Source organism: Adelges cooleyi, unplaced genomic scaffold, assembly GCF_023614345.1.
Source record: "Adelges cooleyi isolate 19-005CV unplaced genomic scaffold, UGA_ACOO_1.1 ACOO_flye_CR_arks_rails_tigmint_CR_PRNA_306, whole genome shotgun sequence".
In the NCBI taxonomy this organism is placed as follows: Eukaryota; Metazoa; Arthropoda; class Insecta; order Hemiptera; family Adelgidae; genus Adelges; species Adelges cooleyi.
Genome location: NW_026095977.1, coordinates 1,796,415 through 1,816,594, shown reverse-complemented (window position 1 = coordinate 1,816,594; position 20,180 = coordinate 1,796,415). Strand labels below are relative to the sequence as shown.

At 32.2% G+C, this 20,180-nt stretch overlaps 1 protein-coding gene across 2 annotated transcripts; it reads left to right on the top strand.

Annotated features, from left to right (window-relative positions):
- The first annotated feature begins 10,858 nt into the window (after window positions 1-10,858).
- On the top strand, window positions 10,859-14,944 carry LOC126839512 (phospholipase A1-like). Of its 2 annotated transcripts, none has more exons than XM_050574851.1 (6): window positions 10,859-11,052; window positions 11,166-11,302; window positions 12,588-12,881; window positions 12,968-13,150; window positions 14,445-14,703; window positions 14,786-14,944. In XM_050574851.1, the coding sequence occupies exons 1-6, from the start codon at window positions 10,934-10,936 to the stop codon at window positions 14,868-14,870; spliced, it is 1,077 nt and encodes a 358-aa protein (XP_050430808.1). In that variant the 5' UTR covers window positions 10,859-10,933; the 3' UTR covers window positions 14,871-14,944. The 2 variants fall into 2 exon arrangements, with proteins under 2 accessions (XP_050430808.1, XP_050430809.1); XM_050574852.1 differs by having other exon boundaries at window positions 10,883-11,090.
- Window positions 14,945-20,180: the final 5,236 nt, after the last annotated feature.

Sequence of the window (20,180 nt, the reverse complement as noted above, 5' to 3'; positions counted from 1 at the left end):
AGTTTGGGGAAACCCCCAAAAATTGCAAGGGTTATGGGCTATATTTGAACCAATAAATATTTTTTTGATTCAAACCGTGTTTCAGCTTTGGCACAAACCGCTCTCGACCTCGGACCACTTACCTTTCAGTATGAACTTGTTTTCGTTATATTATGCTCAAACACAATATTATGTACATCTATATTCTCTACCGCCATCTGCCGTTGAATTTAAGCAGTTCAATAATCATCTTTAGCCAGTATTCGGCGCCACTGTAACCTCCAGAGAAGTACATAGACTATGTAACATAGTTTTAATTGTTAAGCGATTATTCTGATACATTCTACGACTGAGTCGTAAGTAGTAGTAGGCGAGTTGAATATTTTGTAGAATTACATGTTATGTATTATTTTATTTATAATACACTTAATAGCTAAATTTAAATATTTTGTAGAAATCCTTCTTTACACAAAAAAAAAATTAAATAACTGAACATAAAGGTTTTTAATTAAATTTGTTTATCTACTATAGAAAAAGTTAAGTGTATTGTTATATAAATTTATTTAATTTCAAGTACTATAAAAGTACGCTTTTTTCATAGTACTTAGTCTAATAGTAAATTTTTTCCAAAGGCTAGTAATGTAAAGAATGGTGTAAATTTGAAATATGGCTTTTTAAATTGATTTTAAATGTAAAAATCCAATTCAGATAATACTTTATTGAGATTATTCAAAATAAAATACGAGGTTAAAGAACATAATACGAATGGCAAATATAAAATAAAAACCAGACTACTAAATTTCATAGTAATAAAAAATAAACATTTTTGTGTATATTTAAAACGCCCTTTCCCTCCTAAATAATGGATTAATTTCAAAATTGATGGTAAATTTGTATCTATAATTTATATATCTATTTCGATCTCGATATAGCTGGAAATTATAAAGGTATATTACACTATCACTAAATTTTAAGAGGTATTAATTTAGACAAACTAATATTATATATTATTATTCAAATAACCACAAACACCACTGAATACCGTTTCTACAAGACAAAGTATAAAATAGGTCATAAGTCGTAACTTGAATAATACTTTTAAGACACATTTTTTTTGATAATTTTTTTACCATAAAAATCGTACGTTACCGATTATTGGAAAACAGTAATTATATTTACAGTTATATATAAATTATATAGTTTAAGGCGTAAGAGTGAGCAAAAGGTTATTATCATATTTATAGAAGTGCTATAAGTACTCGAAATTATTTTATCTATCTGTGATTCACCCTGTGTAGATAGACATAATAATAATAATATATTATTTATGCGTATTCGGTATTACACACATTATAGTATACTATTATGTACACAGAGGGTAGCTGTAGTGAAGTCATTCGCACAGTAGTAAGCACCGCTACTGTATGCAATGGTGTTGCATAATTAATTGACCACCAACAGCCGCAATTTGCTGCCATTATAATTACTATTCTGGTGGTAAGTAAGGTCTCGGAGGACTAATAAATTCCACGTCGTCGTTACTGTTGTTATTATTAGTATTATTACTAGGCCGAGGTCGACCTTCTCGCGAAACTTATGCAATGGCCATTTCGGTAAAATCGCTTGTCTTCGGCACCTTCGTCGCGACCGTCTTGTGAACTTGACTGAAACAGTACTTACAATATCAATATTATTATGGTAAGTTTTCTATCTAGCTTCAACGCACGTCCGTGGCGGGGACAAGCAGTGAATATTGAACAGCAGTATAGTTCTTGTCTGCTAAAATCATAGATCCATATTAAATAATTATTTGTACGTCACCGATTCTTTTTCAAAAGATAAAATAATTGTCGGTACAAATTCAATTATTATTGTTCCAGTTGTATGAAATAAACAATACTATCATGTTCATTATGATCCTACTCTAATATATTATTGAATTTAAAAATCGTTAATGTTAAAAAAGTGAATGGTGTTTATTTGTATTGTAAATTCAAAATTGTCTTATGTATTTCTGTATTAAATAATATGCTGCAGCTCTCTTTGAATAAAAGTTGTTTCTCTTGTAGATTCAAACTAGGCCTAAAAAAATCAGCGTATTGTGAAACTGTTATCAACGCTCTTATTCGAATGGTTGCAATAAACATTTTTTTAAATTATAATACATTTTTTTGTTTATGTATGGTAACTATTTAAGTCTTCTAGATCAATAAATATGATTATTTGAGTTTTCGGGTTACTAAAAAATGAATTTGTAAACACGAACAATAGCAATTTGATAATTCAGTACTTAATTAGATCTTAAAATCTAAGTATAAAATACAAGTATTTTGAAAATATATTTATTATTTACTGAAAAGTATTTTAGTAAACCCTTGAATTAAGTAAAGAGTTAATTGATACTTAACCATACAAATTTTATCTCTTATATTGTTCTGGGTAACTGATTAAGGGCTTGTCAACATCTTGTAAAATCATTGTTTTTTAATTCTTGTATTACTTCTGACCCGAAGTTCCTTTGATTATATATTTTTTCTCATGAAACATACCATTCTTTAATCTTTAATTTATACTGACACTTAATTCTGTGTTTTCAAATGACAACTTCATCATTAATTGTTTTTTTTTTTTTAAATAATAATTAAATAATTATTTTTAGAGTTACAATTATTGAGAGTTTAAAGTGGAAAATAGATAAAGCACTATTATCCTATCTACTATCGTTTAAGATTTATTACTTTAAGATTGTTGAAAAAACAAATGTGTTCAAGAATGGTTGTCAAAAGAACGGTGTTTTTATTCGAATTTCCGTTTGTTATTGGAAAACGACGAACTAAGTCGAAAGTTGAAAAAATGGGAAATATTAATGTACATTTTTTTCTGTGTCATAAATTTCAAATATAACACATTTATAACATTTGTACAGCCAATTTTTTTATGATTTTAGATCAACAAGCATTAACAAATTTTGACCACATTAACAAGATGTCGTTGGTTAAATTTTTCAAAAAATTGGCCATCCTATTTTTAAAACAAACTTTGAAAAACAAACCATTCGCCGTGAAGCAACAAAAAAATTATAAAGTACATATTATGTTCCTGAAAAAGAAGTCTTGGACGTTTTGTAAGAAACGTTGACAAATGAAATTATACTTAATTTGGAATATTGTCAAGGTACTGCTGCTAAAGTTTATTAGAGGGTTGTCTGTTATAATACTTATCAAAGCTTTATGATAAAAATATTTTTAAAAAAAACTTAAAATTTGTGACCTTAAGTTTTATTTTATTTTATAAAACGATAAATGGCAACGATAACTAAGAACGGTACAATTAAATACTAAGCAAAAGCCATTAGACTTTTATAAGCGACAAAAAGGACATTAATGAAATGTAGAAATTTATAAAACTCGGTAAATAAATATTACTAACTAATTTTGTTTTGGAAACAAAATAATACAATTATGGAAATTACGGCAAGTCCGCTTGCCTGCGATATTACCATAACCGAAATCTGAACGCAGAATTTAAACTTTGTACAACTCACATAAACTGGGTACATATAATTATTTTTATTTGTTTCATGTAAATCATGAAGTTAGAAAACTCGAGAACTTAATTGGCCAACAAGGAGTAACATCTGTTTCGCTTGAAGTATTGTAAGTAATATTATTCCCGGTTATTAATAAATATTTTAATTGTATAAGTTGGGCGCCATATTAAAATATTAAATCCTTAATCTGTAAAATACAACCTAAAAACATGTTTTACATATTTATTGTTTCTTTAAACACGAACTGAGTGTAATTTATTACGTTTTCAAATAAAATTTACATTAAAAAATGAATTAGAATTATTTTTTGATATTTTGTCCCTAACGCCCAAAACACCGCAAATATAATAACGTTTAAAATTAATCATTTATTTTATTTCGAGTAACAACTAGAAAATATATGCTACATAAATATAATATATTTCAAAATACTGTTTAAATTATCTTAATCAAATAAGATCGGCCAGGTCAGGTTATGACCATGTTATGCCCAAGTTTTTATCACTCTTACATATTATTTTATTAGACCATTTTATCATCATTAAAACTTACTCAATCTTTTTCATGTTTCTTGCTTTGGCGCATCTTAAACTACCTTTTGTATAATTGTTATTCATTTCTAAAAATGTCATCTGATCTGTTCATAAGACCATTGTTTATTATGAAATTATTTTCACTCTAAATGCCACATTTTTGTCGCGCAGCACATCAGCTGTTGCTGCACAAGTCATGTTGGTTATTCTAACTCACTTTTTGCAAAAAATAAACTTGCCACAGATTTGCACTTACCTAATTTCAAACAGAATCGGGCATTATTAAAATATTATTTTGTATTCACATGACATTTTAATGTTATAGAATATTATTTATCATCTATCTTTTTTTTTTTTTTTACCATAATATGTAAACTCTTAATAATAATGAAGGAAAATAAAGAGAGAAAAAAACTTACCCAATAACACTCTGTATAGTTGGTAAGTAAAGTGTTCAAGCTTTGTACAGAAGCTAAAATGTTATTTATAAAAATATAATATTTGCATAATTGTGTTCCATGTTATTTTTTTTTTATTCCGGAATATATTCTTTGTACATTGTACATGCATATGGTATGTTTCAAGCGAACGACGTTTAATGTGTGTAACATTGGATAGAGGTACCTAAGTTGGAAACAATAATTAATTTTTCGTTTTCAAAACGGATGACATACTGTGTGTGTGTGTGTGTGTGGAAACAGAAAATATGATTTGTCGGCTGGGAAAATGTAATTAAATCAAACCGAAAACAACGCAGCGAGCCGTGCAAAACGGTATTTATGGCAACGTGTCACCTGAAGACAAATAAATTTCTCCCTGTGGTATTTGCGTTCATGTTATTATATTATTATTATTATGTTCTTTATTCGAAGAGTACATGCAGTAAATTATGGTTAACCAAATGCCTGGATTTCGGCGTCCTTTCCAAATTGGCAGCGCCAGCTGTGCAAATCTCTGGAGGGGCTTTGGTGAAATAACAATACCGACGAGAGAGACGACATATTTTCTTTGTTATTTTGTGCCGTACCAATCGATTAATATTGAAGAAAAAAAAACACAATTGGGTATTTTAGTATTTAAATCGGTTTAAAAATCCATCAATCTAACGGCTACAGTGGGATAAACGTTTTTTTTTTTTTGTCTTTTTCGCTATACATTTGTCACAAAAACCTTCGACTACCCTCTCACTCTTCCCCCGATGTATAATTATTTAAAAACGAAAAAACAAAATGGTTAATCGACAAAACGACATTTTTGTTTACCCTAAAACAAACGTTGTAGGTATAATAATTTACAATTAAATCTGTCGCTTTAGGAAAATTATGAAAAAAACCAGCTATCTGTTTTTCGCATTAATTAAAGTACTGAGATAAACAAATACGTTCTGGAGGTGGGGGGGAGGGTTTACTTTAAAAATACAAATTTACAATAAAACGATGGATTTTTTAAGTTTTTCCACCCCCCCCTTGTTTAACAAAGATATAAATAATAATGTTGGCTAAACATACTACAATATATTATGCAAACTAACTGAAATAACTGCGGTCACTGGTGTATGAGCTTATTGTTACCTATTCGTGTGTACCATGGTGGTATTTAGGCTTTCTGACACTTTTTTGAGATGGATGGGCATTGGAAATGACTTTAATATAATTATTGCAACCGTCCTGTATAATGTAATAGTACTTATGAGTATACTGTGTCTCTGTCCGTTGGCCAGTTCGCTTGATTTTTTTATATAAAGCCGTTTGTCTTTCTATGCTATTGAAATGGCGTAAGTAAAAGAGTAGATCATTTTTTTTTTTTGCCCGTGTTAAGTTCAATAATTGTCATCAGTCCTCATGCGGGCGAATCGCAATTAATTTCCTACCATTTCTATATTTTCAAAAGGGTTGCGTTATTCCCCTATTTGCCGTCTGTGCTGTCTGAGTGTACAATTTGCATCTGAAATGTGCATTTGTCGGCGTCACATGGCAACACACGGTCGAGCGTTAGTGCAAAACAGCCATCGCACATACGATAATTACTCATCATTTGCATAATACCATCAATTACTGACGGCAGGTGGCCGAGAAGTGAGTACCGGTTTGATTAATTGTGTTTGATGTTCAAAATTATACAGAATCCACCACGTCATCCAGATATAATTTATTTAAATTTAATAATACCGATATCGCATTCCCGTCTACTGTGAATGTATTATATGGCTCAAGTCACAAGTTTGATGCGCGCACGTTGCTAATTTTTCACATTTTCAATGTAAAAGTATTGTATCGGTTTTTTTTTCTACACCTACTGGTTTTCTTATTGCTGCCATAATCGATACAATATTATCAATATCGAAACGGCCTTGAAGGGTTGTCCTTTGACGATCTTACATGCTTATTAGCTAGTATGACAATCAACATGCTTAATGCGCACTTAAGATTCAACCCTTTAAGTCGTTCATTACTCGTGTGCCAGATCAATAATATTATTGTGTTTCAGACCACTGTACAGCGAGTGGTTCTCCCCGGCAATTTTATTATTTTTATTTTTTTCAAAAATATACATAAAAAGTAACAAATATACCGGTACAGCTGCGTTGTACAAAGTTTATATTATCAGACAGTCGGATGAAGCGGTGTTAAACGCGATTGGTGCGCTTGTAGAAAAAAAAAGCTTGATGTTATTCTGGAAAGCGTTGCCGGGAACGGGTTTTCTTCTTCTTACTGTTACACTGCTCCTAAGAGAGATACTAATCCGCTAAATGCGGGCATACTATTTATATTTATATATATATATATTGAACATTAGGCCTCGGCAGTAGTTCCGGGATCCGGTTAGTACGTGTCCGTCGTTATTTATTCATTCATTAACTTTTCCCGTATCGCGTTTTATCCCTTTTGCTCTCTCTGGGCTGGTACTTGTTTTTCTTTTTTTTTTTTATCTACAAAAAGCAGCCGAGAAAATACCTTGATTTACTGTTCACTTTAGGAAATTGCACCTGGTCGTCCGTTTTCACTGTTTAATATTAAACGCTTAACGACGGTTACATGAAGAAAAAAAAAAAAGAAATTATATTAAAGTTTCTTACAAAAGCTGCGCTTGCCGGGTTCATAAAACATACGTCTTAAATAATATGAATAACAATAACAACAAGGAACGGGACCGAGACCGTCGTAAATTAGGCGGTTTTAATTTCGAAAACGATGTTTAAGTTATTCAAACTTTGTCCCGGACCCGGAAAATTATTATTATAGTTTGCTCGAGACTCGACTGTACGGGTCGTAGGCTCTGTTTAAATAATAATAATAATAATAATTTTAAAAAAAATTACAACAACTCCAATAATTTACATTTTAAACCGTCAGAGGGGGCTTTTATAGTTTGTTATTTTATTACAACTCAATTCGGTGTCGCTAAACGCTTTTTTGAATAATATTTTATCGTTCAAGCGGGGAGTCGTTCTTAGAGAGTACCACAGGTGGTCGACGAGCACGGGGGAGGTATCAACCCTTACTAGACTGTGTGGCAAATAATAATTACTATATATATATATACATATATTTATATATATATATATAAATCTTATAATTTAAATCTCAGTATTAATAATTCAATAGTACCACCTCGGACAAGTGCGGACGGCTTTGTCAGCTATTCGTCCGCCGAAGGATTTGCATCCAGATAATAATAATAATATGCAGCCGAGTCGGTTAACTCATTTGAATAGCTGACGAGCTGAGCACAAAGCTTCAAGTGTGTCGGATTGGCTTTGTAAGAACCGCTGGAATGTGTGCTAAACACAAAATCAACATTGTTGATTGCAGTTTGATGTACAAAACGCATTATAAACCATAATGCCTTATACCGTCGTTGAGTATAGGACAAATTTCTCAGAAGATTTATTAAAATATTAATCTACACAAAAATTATTGTTGCTTTTATATTATTAAGTCCGTGATTTTACAAGCGACATATTCGACGTTTAATTCAAAATATACTATTAGGTATAAATTTAGTAATCTATATTTTTTTTTTGGAATTTAAAAAATATAAAATCCGTCGACTGTAATTTTTAACTTGGAAATTCTTTTTCAAATAACTTTCAATTTAGCTAAGTCAAATTTTTTCACTTCGAAAAAGTAATATTAAACTTCACCTATGCAGGCAGATATATTGTATGAAATGACCAGACTTAACTAGTTAAGAAAAGTAATTTCGCCTAATTTTTTACAAGACGTCCAACAAAGATAAAATATACACATACAATATACACATTTTTAAATTTAATTTAGTTTTTACCAAACGTTCTAATCGTTTATAAACTAGACTATAATATTATATAGTATACATATACTATTATAAATTATTATATACACCTACTAGTATTTGAAAAAATGATAAAATGATATGTTTTTATTTAATTTAAATAAACTGTATCAAGCTAGCCAAGAATTCTGTTTTATAAAATATAATCTCGTTTGGAGTTATTATTCAAAAAAACATTTTCAACACTTATAACACTCTGCTGATAAATTAAACTCTAGTATTACTCCAAAACGTTTTTACCAATTATCAAATTCTTCTTTCAATTTTCAACTAGTCAACATTTTCAACAAAAAAAAACCATAAAGAATTATTGTATTTATGGCTCACGCTAGACTTATGTACTTTCAATAAAATTTACCACCAACAGAACCGTATCAACTAAAGGTTCGGTCGGTTCGAGTCATTTGTTACCTAGTATTAACACACTTACATCTTACAAAAAAAAAAAAAATCCAAAATTACTCTAAATACAGCTGTTAGGCCGTATTGTGTGTTGATTTCCGGCCGAATGCGCTTAACGCATTGCAAAGTGTACCGGCCGACTGATTGGTATTATGATAATATAAATGCGATAGGCTTGTGAATAATTATGTGTCCTACCCCGGTTAACCCTTTAGTTTTGGCCGGGTTCCCTTCTCTGTTGTGTCACCGTGGCGTCGAGTTAAACCATAATTTCCGAACAACTATTTGTCTAATGAAAACAGGTGTGTCGCTGGGGGTTGGTAGTAGACTCGACGGGCCAAATGAATTGCTCTGTGGTCGTTGTTCCGGCCAATAGGTACCCGCATGTACGGGGCATGGCGGAAATACCGGAAGCCGCAAGGCTTAGAGTCATGAGTATCCCGGTAAGCTGCCGGTGGTTATTTATTATCCGTTTCGCAAACAAAACTCAACGGAGGCCACCCCCCCCCCCCAAACTTGAACGGCCGAACGCTTGATGATCACTTTAACGTGCCTAAACTTGCCGAAATATTACAGCTTAAGGTACAATACATGCGGTCTGTTTTTTTAAAGAGTTTTGTATGGGCAATATTTAGGGGAAAAAAGGGTTTTCATAAATTTCAACCGTGTCAATTAATTTACCTGTTAATTTTTATAAGCTTCAAGGTATTTAACTCATTTTTTCTACGAATAAAAGCCATTTCGGTTTATTTTAGACCATAAGGCCGGACAAAATTTCGACTAAATAGGATAGCCCAATTTTAATTCTGTAAAGAGATTCGAATTTTTGGCTATACTTTACTATGTTATGTAGGAAGCCGATTTCTGTTTAAAAATGTCAGTGTCTTATAATTAAATTTGAAATTTTTTTTAATATTAAAACCCAAAATTGTTATATAATTAAAAAGCAAAAATTAAAAAATCTGTTTCCGATACAACCTAGTAAAGTTGCCAAAGAACTTGTATATTTTTACATAATTGAAATCAGACCATCCTAAGTAGTCGATATGTTATCAGGATCTTTGGTCTAAAACGTCAAAAAAAAAAAAAGATTGCATGGAAGACCATTAAAAAAAAAAGGTAAAAGAAAATTTATCTAAACCAAAATTTGTATGAAATAAAAAAAAGACCACTTCATCATACACGTAACATCTGTGATTTTTTCGTAATCTGGTATAATATTTAGTTCCAAATAAGCCATTTTAAAATAAGTATTTTTAATTCTAATGCATTTATTTATACTTAAATTTGTGTACCCCAATTTTTAAACGTTTATTTTTAACCAATAGTAAGAGTTTTAATTGAACGAATTCGCACTTTCAATAAGCACACCAGTTACTTAACTCCTTTAATAAATAAAATTACTAAATCATAAACGGGATTGCGTGCAACATAGTGATGTAAATCAAAACTATTTTGCCAATATATTTTATTATGACTATTAAAATATATAATTCATTAATAGGCACATTTTTCCTGACTTCACAATTAAATTTAGTTCAACTAAATGTTTGAATCACCAAAAAAAAAAAAAACTATCATACGAATTTGACTCATTTCAAAAGTAAACGATCCGCACACAGCCACAGAGCATAATATTTATGGAAAAAAGTAATTTCTAACAAAATTGTGACTTATCAGTTAACCCCTTTCATAAATAAACGGTTCAATAACGTTAGGACCATGTTATCAATTATTATTCGATTATAGCGTTATCATAAATCCGACTTCCCGCAAATTTAAATCAAAACAGTGTGGCCAACTTGATCAAATTTGAAGATGAAATTTTGATTAGACTTTCGAGTAGCAAATACTCGAGCAATTAATATATAAAAATAAAAACCCGACGGATGATCAATCGTACATAATATTATTACATTTTATTGGTATCTACCTATATAAGGCCACACGTACTTGCCATCTCTCCGGTGGCCCTCGTCGTCGTTATCGTCGAGGACTTGGACGCGTTTTAGATATGTGTTGAATCTAAATGATATTCGTACTTACGCGCGTTTTCGTTGGTGTCGGGTTCATTTTTCGTTTGGTCCCATAGCTGACAGGTATAACAGCTCTAATCGACCAATATGCCGTCAAGTGTAACCCGATATAGCCGAAAATGATCTCCACCGTTTTCACATTGTATTTCCTTACCGCGTTGTCTTTGGCCGCACACCCGACATGTCTGCTGTTGCCGCCGACGGACACGAGTGCAATATTTTACACACTGTACACCAAGTAAGTGACCGTATAATATCGTTGTGTACCTCGTGTAGGTAAGTAATGTGTACCTGCTGTTGTATATTACCTGTAAAAATAGCGCCCAAATATTGTGCCTTATAATATTCCAGAACGACCACTACGAGACTGTCGTTACAAGATCATTCGGTCGAAAAGGCGAAACTCGCGGATACCGATACCGTGGTCCTGTACGTTCACGGATACGGTGGGTCCTACGACGATATCGGCGCATTGGCAATAAGAAAAGGTATGTGTACATTAGCAATGCACTACAAAAAAAAAAAAGAAAAGAAGAATAAGATAATAGTATAGAATAAAAACCTATAGTTATTTTCTCCGCTCCACAGAAAAAACATTGAATCATGGACATGTTATCTCTTATCACTTGAATCTTATCATTTATAATTTATCTCTTATCTCTATCTTTTATCCAGGGCAATACCAGATATCCATGTAAAAACTCCTTCACAATTATTTCCTCCTAACTCAGAAAGACATTGGATCGTTGCTCTGTCTTAAGCATCGAACGATTTCCTCTTATCTCCCACTTTGTCCTATCGTTTTTCTTCGACAGTTTTCTTTGTCTAGCTGTGAACGTACTTGTTTGATTTTGAAAATAAAATGAGCGATAGAGTTTTAAATGCATTTCAATACAAATGGGATGATTGTAATTGCCGAGCTGATGTTTGGTCAATTTTGTTAAATAAGGATTTTAATTAACCTCAAATTGTCTATTGACCAGTTAAAAATATACAAAACATACATACATCTATACTTTATCGATTCAAGAGCTTCGCCTTCTCTTTGTAACAAAACTCAAACATTTTTTACTAACACAACTTTATTAAAAAAAATAATTTAAACTTATTTTTATTTAAAAATAAAAATAAGGTATGTCTTTAAGCGCATAATTATATTATGGACAAAAACCGCATTACACTTTTTTTTTGCAAGATGTCTTTGTTAAATAAATTATTATTTTCAAACAATTATTGTTTTTGCGCTAATATTTGTTTTCACAAATGTTCGGATTTACCTTTTTGTTATAAATAAGAGAAAATACTATTAAAAAAAGAGCGATCCGAGCATTAACTTGGTCGCCTTGGTAATCCATTGTTTTCAGTAAAAGAATTCACCAAGGCTGTAAGGCATTAACACGATAAGACAGCAGTGGGTCCTTAGACGTTTGTTTCGTTTGATTCGAAAGCCAAAGGCACGTTTCTTATTGCTTCCCCGTGTAGGGACTACATCCCTTGAGCCTTAACATTTGGAAATCTCATATGTCACATGTCGCACTGTGAATGTGATTTATCGTATTGTCGTTAGAACTTTTTACTAATAAAATAATTGCATTATTTTACTTACCGTAAAACGGCAACAAGAAATTCAAGAATGGCTAATACTTTTAGTATTATATCTTCGGTACTTCATCACAAATATATTGTAACTCGATTTAGTTTTGGTAATTCTGAAATTCGCGTAAATTTTAATGGAATTATTGTTATTGAATATTATAACAATATGTTCTGCAGGTTATGTCAACGGAACTGATGATCACAATTTGATTTTGGTCGATTACTCCAAACTGAACGGGAAAATTATCGGTTCCAACGTGGTTACACTTGCGATAAGATATGCAAAAGCCGTCTACTGCGACTTGCCGAAGGTTTCCCAGAAAATTGTTGATTTCATCAAAAAAATCTTAAACAAGCGACCCGAAATCAAACGTGTTCACATCATTGGCATCAGTTTAGGCGGCCAAATAGCCGGCAAGGTAGGAACTTTGTACAAAAAAGCCACCGGACGTCATCTGTACAGAGTGACCGGTAAACCAACCCTTAAACTATAGAAACAATGTAGTATTTCTTGTAATCGTAATAATAACAGTTTTGATTTTGATCATTTTTTCAAGCATTGGATCCGGCCGGACCGTCGTTCAAAAACGATCCACAAATACATCCGGACAGCGCCGAAGTCGTCGATGTGATTCACAGCAACATTGGCTATTACGGGTACATCAAACCAATGGGAACGGCTGATTTTTACATGAACAACGGCGTCACTCAACCCAGTTGCATCGCAAATCAGACAGAAGGTAAATTCCGTTAGTTTGTGTAATGTCCGAAACTGCAAAAGGTTCAAAGTTATCTGGATTGTCTTACCCAAACGAGTTTAACCCCACCTTGGAATTTCTCTCCCTTCATTGTCCTCTATCCCCAGTCATCTCTGTGTTCATTCACACTCTTAAAGTATATCTCATTTCTTAAAGTATATTTCGGCTCTCCATTCGGATTAAATTCGTCGTCTTTGTCTATGCAAAACAACTTCTCAGGTTTATAATACATCAAGTATAAAATTACCATCGTTTAGCGGAAACAGGCATATAATTAATATTTTATAAATAAAAAAAGTATCTATTAAACTAAAAACTAACATATACACACATTTCTTGTTAATAGAAGTGATTATTATATTTGAACAATTTTTACCATCTACAGGGTGGTCCATTAAGTATAAGCCATCCATTATTTCTTTAAATAATAGCAGTTCAGTAGTTTTTCTTTTCAAAATCATTTTTGTTTATGTTAAACTGCTAAATATCTACCTTTTTTAGTAAATTATTTCAACAGCTATATATAATTTTGGAATACTTTAATGGTAACATATATATTGAATTAAATTAAGAATTTGATAAAAATGTTGACTGGACGATAACTAGTTTAGGATAATTACTTTTTGAGCCATTAAAAATTAAAATAAAGAACGGGAGGAAGGGTGAAGTTTAAGTATCATTTTGATCTAACTTAACGCCCTAAATTTTAAGCACTATTGACACCGAATGTAATTATCCAAAGCTGGTTATCGGCCAGCCAACATTTTTATCAAATTTTTAATTAAATAAGCTAACTAAATACATTCGTTACGTATAGGCTTTAAAATATGATAGAGCTCTGAAAAACAAAGATAAAGATTTGCATTTTGTATATTAATGTAATAAAAAATAAACTAAATTGTCTTCCAAGAAGAAAAACTACAAAACTGCGATTAATTTAAGAGAAATTGAGTGTCTTATCGTTGATAAAATATCACCGTGTAATAATTTCGCATCTTATAGTGTCTATTTGAAAGTGATTTGATCGCTTCTAGTTATATTAACTACCCCACTGTGCTGGCTGTCTTAACACGGATAAGTTATTGGATTGGATACAAGAAATAATTGCGTGTCGCCATTTTCGCGTTACACTTTTACTTTCAGTTAATGATAAGATATTAGAGATAAGAGGTAAATGATAAGAGGTAGGTGATAAGATATATGTGATAAGAGATAACATATCAATATGTCAATATTTTGTTGGGACACATTGTTTAAAATTGCCACACGGTTTCAGTAAAACGCCTGTTGGACAAACCGTATGTAAACGAAAATTTCTGCTCCCACGGATCTTCGGTGCTATACTTCGCCGCGTCCATAGACAACAAACTGTTGGCCAAACCTTGTAAGCAAATCGGCGAAATCGTATCGGACGACCAAGTGAACTTACTGGAAGTCGACGAGGACAACGACAACGCCATCAGTAAGACTTGCAACGCCCACGGAACGACAACCGACGACGGTCGAGTGGTGTTCGGCCATCACATGTCTTCGAGGTGCAAAACTTGGCTAAACTTTCTCCGGATCTGCTAATGTTTAATTATATTATAAATAAACATTTTTTCCTCATAATTTTAGCACCACCGGATTGTTCTACGCCCACGTTCCGGACTTGTATCGTTACGTCGGCAAATTGTTCAACAAGTTTAAACCAGAGCTGTAGCTCTGCAACGAAGCACGGATTCACGCACGACCATTGCATAGGCAACGAATTTGAAATAAACACTTATTTTTATTTTCAAACGCGTTTTTTTATGATATTTTCACACATACCATATTCTGTTTTCTGATGAAAAGCGCATTTTCCCTAAAATCTACCCTTATGTCAGTTAATCCCACTGACTGACTACTCCAAGTGGAGCACGGTACCCTAACCCTAATCTTAACTTGACAAGAATCACTCTAAAGTTGCCTTGGTGTAATTTTTTTTTGCTCACCAAGACCCGTAGAAACGAAAGTGGGTATTATTTTTTTAATTACGTATACATGTAAGCATGTTTATATTTTGTATTAATTTAAAAAAAAATGGTTTTAGAAAATTTTAAACAAAAATATTATCTTTAATGTTTTTGTTGATATAATTTCCCCAATATTTTGTATCTCGAGTTAATTCAGTTTTTGGTGCTGTATTGGTCAAATAAATTATAACCGTCCATGCCGGCAGTCGGCCGAATTTAATAGGATTTTCGGATTTCGATTAAACCGTCCGATTAAATTTCCAATTAATAATTCAATTTTCCAAAGGCAGTTTATAGCCGCGTTCGTTTTCGAAATTCCCTGGACGATAGGGCGTATAAAATATTAAAGAATAGTTTTTCGATTACTTTTTTGCGAACATCCATTAAATACAATTGCAATAAAAAAAAATAAAAAAACAAGCACGTGGGGGAATATTCGTCCAGGAGTATAGTGGCTAGTGTGGGATCAAGGCAGATCTTGGTCTTTGGAAATTATTTAGTCTGAACGTGATAGAATAAATAAAACCTACAGGACGACCAATTTAAAAATAATTACAGTTTGTATAGTTTTTAAAATTTTTCTTTTAGCAGAACCGCTAAATAATTTATCATACTTTTTGTATACCTTTTAGGAAACAATCTACCATGCAATTAAAATTATAAAGAAAAATTCGAAACATACTAAAAATATTATAGATATTTTACAAAAAATAACTACTAGTTTCTTAGGATTCAGTGATATTTTTAAAATCCGAACATGCCTGAATAAAGATATAACACATTTCCCATGTAACGTAACTGGTGAAAATCTAAACAAACCAAAACCTCCTCAACTCAAAGAGTTGAAAAAAAATCTTTATGAAAAATTATTGTTTCAGAACTGAGCATCACTGATTTAATAAATTTATAATCGTATTATACACATTATTTGATAACAGTTTATAGTAAAACATGTTTGGTACAATAATTTCATTTCTAGAATGTGGTCACACCGAGTTGAGGAGGGTTTCAGCTGTTTCAGTAAATAATGAAATGAACCATCTCGTTTTATTTAACCCGGAGTAATATTAACATCAATAGTTGCTTAATCAAAGTAATAACTTTGAATACAAACTTTGAATGTTATGTTACACTGATTCTGATTTAAAATAACAATAATTGTGACACAACTTCAACACCATTTGCTTTAAATAGTAGATAAAATATTTAACCATAAATTACAATTTTATATTATTCTTAGTGGACTAAATAGAGAAAGAAATTGTAATTTACCAATAAGCTTACTTTTTAGTACTTCTGGATTTAAAAAAAAATATATGAATGAATGTTAAAAAAAAAATACAAATTTTGTCGAACGATAACAATGGCGTTGAAGACAGATGTACTCTAGCAGTAAGTAGAACAAATAAAATGTACACATACATTAAATTATCACAATGAAAATGGAAAAAATGTTTTTTGTTTGAAAGATTTTACACAACAATAGGAGGGGAGAGTTCGGACTACTATTATAATAATAATAATATACTCGGGCGTCGCATATACAAACAAACACAATTCAAAACAAAGCACAATAAGTAAATCCCTGAAATAGAAAATAAAAATAATAATAACGACTGCTTTAACTGTAAAACCGGAGATTTCTTTTTAATTTCGGTTTTTCCGAATGCAGATTAGTTTGACCGCCGGCCACGTTGTGCACTCGTGCTGGTCTCTTTACAGTTTACTACATTGTTACTGACTACTCTGAATAGTGTACCTATACTCTGTGCAGCGAGACATTTTTTATTTTCTCAAACAACAGCAAGTATAGTAATCATTACCGGAGTGCTAACAAAGCCAAACGTCCGGTCTGCGGTTTGGACCCCGAGCTACATCCCCGGGACTCTTAATGCAGGACTCTCCCGTTATTGTTCTTGCGTCCCATTAGAGCGCCTATACGTATGCGAATGGTCGCAATAGGTTTTTGTTTTTGTATCACAATAATGATATGTTATTCGCAAAAGTCCACCCAGTCTACCCAAAGGGAACTCCGGTAAGTTTTGTGTGTAAAGTTGGTGCGGACCTTAAAATCGCGGTTGAACTCAAAACAAAAGATAGAGGATTTTTCTTTTTTTTTTTAGAGGTGGAAAACAACAACAGGGGCAGAAAATGGAAAAATTCCATATAGTCTGATTTGATTATGGTGGCCTAACTTAACCCTTTATCGACCATCGTTAAATACATTTTTTTTTACCAAGTGACCTTTGTAAAAGATCAACAGCTATTATAATTAAAAAGATAGATTAGTTTGTAAGAAAAAAAAAATTTAGCCAATAGACTCTAATCGTGTGCACCCAAGTAATAGAAATGAAAGCTAAGTACAATATCGCCTTGACTTGATTTTTCTTTCATTTATACAGGGTTCATCTATTAACTTATAACAATTTAACGTGAAAATAATGGTGATTTTGTAATTTTTATTGAAAGGGGTTTTGTTGGCTCATTCGAGTATTGTATTGTACTTCCCATTCGATCAGTTAAAATATTTAATTGATCATTCAAAACTTAATAAGTTAGTAAAATGGTATACAATTACCGTTTAATTAACAAAAAAAATCTTAAAAATCTGCGCTGAAACTTTTTTATTGAGGGAATCTTAAAAAATGATACGACACTATTAATTGAGGCACTCAGATGCCAAACCGATTAACTCCACTTTTTTCAAAATTGCGAATAATAGCATGTAAACGTGGTATTGAACTAAAAACAAAGTAACTTTGCTCGTTTCGAACATAATACTACCGTGTACAAACGGTGGGTTTAAAGAAGGGCTAGTGCCAAACTACTACGGTATGTCTGCCGTTATGCCAGTTCATCCCATATTGAACTCTAAATAAATAACTAGCGACACGTGCGCGGTTTTGCCAGAGAAGCACCGCCGTTGAACGATTGCCGACGGTTAAAAGGATTCGGTGTAAAACGGTCGGAGCTGTGCAAAGGCAAAGTTATGACCCGCGTCGCCGTCGAATTCCGTTTTCGGGAGTCGTTTACAAATGAGGGGTTTGCGATATTTACGAGACGACCGACGGGGGTAAAAAAATTCAATGAAAAAATAAAAACAAAAACCATTTTGGCGTTTGGGAATTCCGGTAAAACGGCAACACACACACGTGGCGGTGGCGGCAATAAGATAAATGATTATCGTCGAAGAATCGCCGAGCCCGTCCAATATTACTATGTCGGATAACATGTGTGCTGGTTGCTGGTTTACCCTCGGGGCCGGGCTGACCACAAAAGCCAAACGACATTAATACATATCACGTCACGTGTTCCACCACCGGGCTTTACCGGCAACGTGACGGACGACCGGCAATCGCGTGATGTATTGTCGAAAGCATTGGGAAACAAGTTAAAAAAAATGCCAGGACATCAGGGCACGGGTGTACAGGAATTGTATTATAACAGAAAGTGAACTAATCACTTTCAAAAATAAAACATAAAGCGTTGAAGTTAATCCGTAATGGAACAAACCGTAATTTCGGGTGACTCTGGACAAATTGGGGATATTTTGTTTTTCCCGGTTGGCTACACTGTCAGATCGCACAAAGACCGTTATAAAGTCTGTGATTATTGATCAGACCGTGTTTGGCAATCATGTGAGTGTAGTTGGACCGAAGCAAACCAATGGTAACTATTATTTACACTGCGTTACATTTTTATTGAAAATAGAAAACTTCTAACGCCCAAGCTGCGGTTTTAATTTGTTTGACAACGGTTTTGTTATGAATAATTAACTTGTATACTGCTATATTTTATTTTATAGTCGAAATCAAAATATAATTCCTAATCTGGAATATTTTATTTAAATGAGCGGTTTATCTTTCAAATAACATGTCTGTCCAAAGTCACACAGAATTGCTGGTGACTTTGTATCGACATGCTTTTTTTTAAAGGGTGAAAAAAATTAACTTTTTTTCGTGTGGAAATGTATTAATTGGATCAAGACTAAACTTTTAAGACCATAACTCAAAATAAACTTCTCATAACTATGCCCTGACCCCACAGCACTTTGTTCTGTTCTATATTCATTAAATACCGTTTGAAAGATAATATGGATTAAATTATTGGTTTTATTTTCTTGAATAATTTCATATTTCTTTTCTTACTTTGGAACGTATTATAATCACGGTATAATTTTTTTTTATTGTGCTTTAAAAAATATTTATCGAAATAAGGGGCAAAACCAGTTTTGTTGTAATATTTTATCGCATATATTATAATTGAGGTGTAAAAAATAAAATTCAGCGAAATTTCAGATGCAGAATTTAAATGGTTATAAATTTTTTTTGCAAAATACCATCTAATACAAAAACTAATAATATTATATTAGTACCGTTCCAATGTTATTCACACTGTTTGCGAAAAGAACTATTTTCAACTACAGACCCTCTTCTCTAAAGTGCAAACTAAACAAAATTATTATTGATTTGCAGAATTACTGATAAATTAAATCAACCCAGCGAATTTAAAGGTAGATATAGACAAAAAGTAGCCAAAAATATTATCTAGGGAATATACGAAAAAAAAATGTATTATAACTAATCGAATAACATATATAAAGTCAGTTCATTGGGGTAGAAACATATTGAAGACGGGGAGAATAAAATCACTTTCAAATAAACGCTTCGATGTGAATCAGTAGTTAGTCTTCTTAGACAGTACAGTCCTAAACAAGCACACTAGAAACCAGCTCAGTCAAAAATTATCAAAGTGAGGTGCAGTGTTTACAAATTATCAAAGCGTTTATTTGAATGTGATTTTATCCGAGTAAGCCAATACAGTGGGGTCGAGGCATAATTGGATCTAGTCATAATCTAAAGGAATTATTATAAATAAAAGTATTAATGTCACTTTCAAATATACGCTTTGTAAACACCACAAAATCCTTTCCCCTAATGTACGATACTGAATAAGGGTTATTGTAAATATTTTATTACTCATTTTAACATAACAATTTTATGTAACATTTTTAA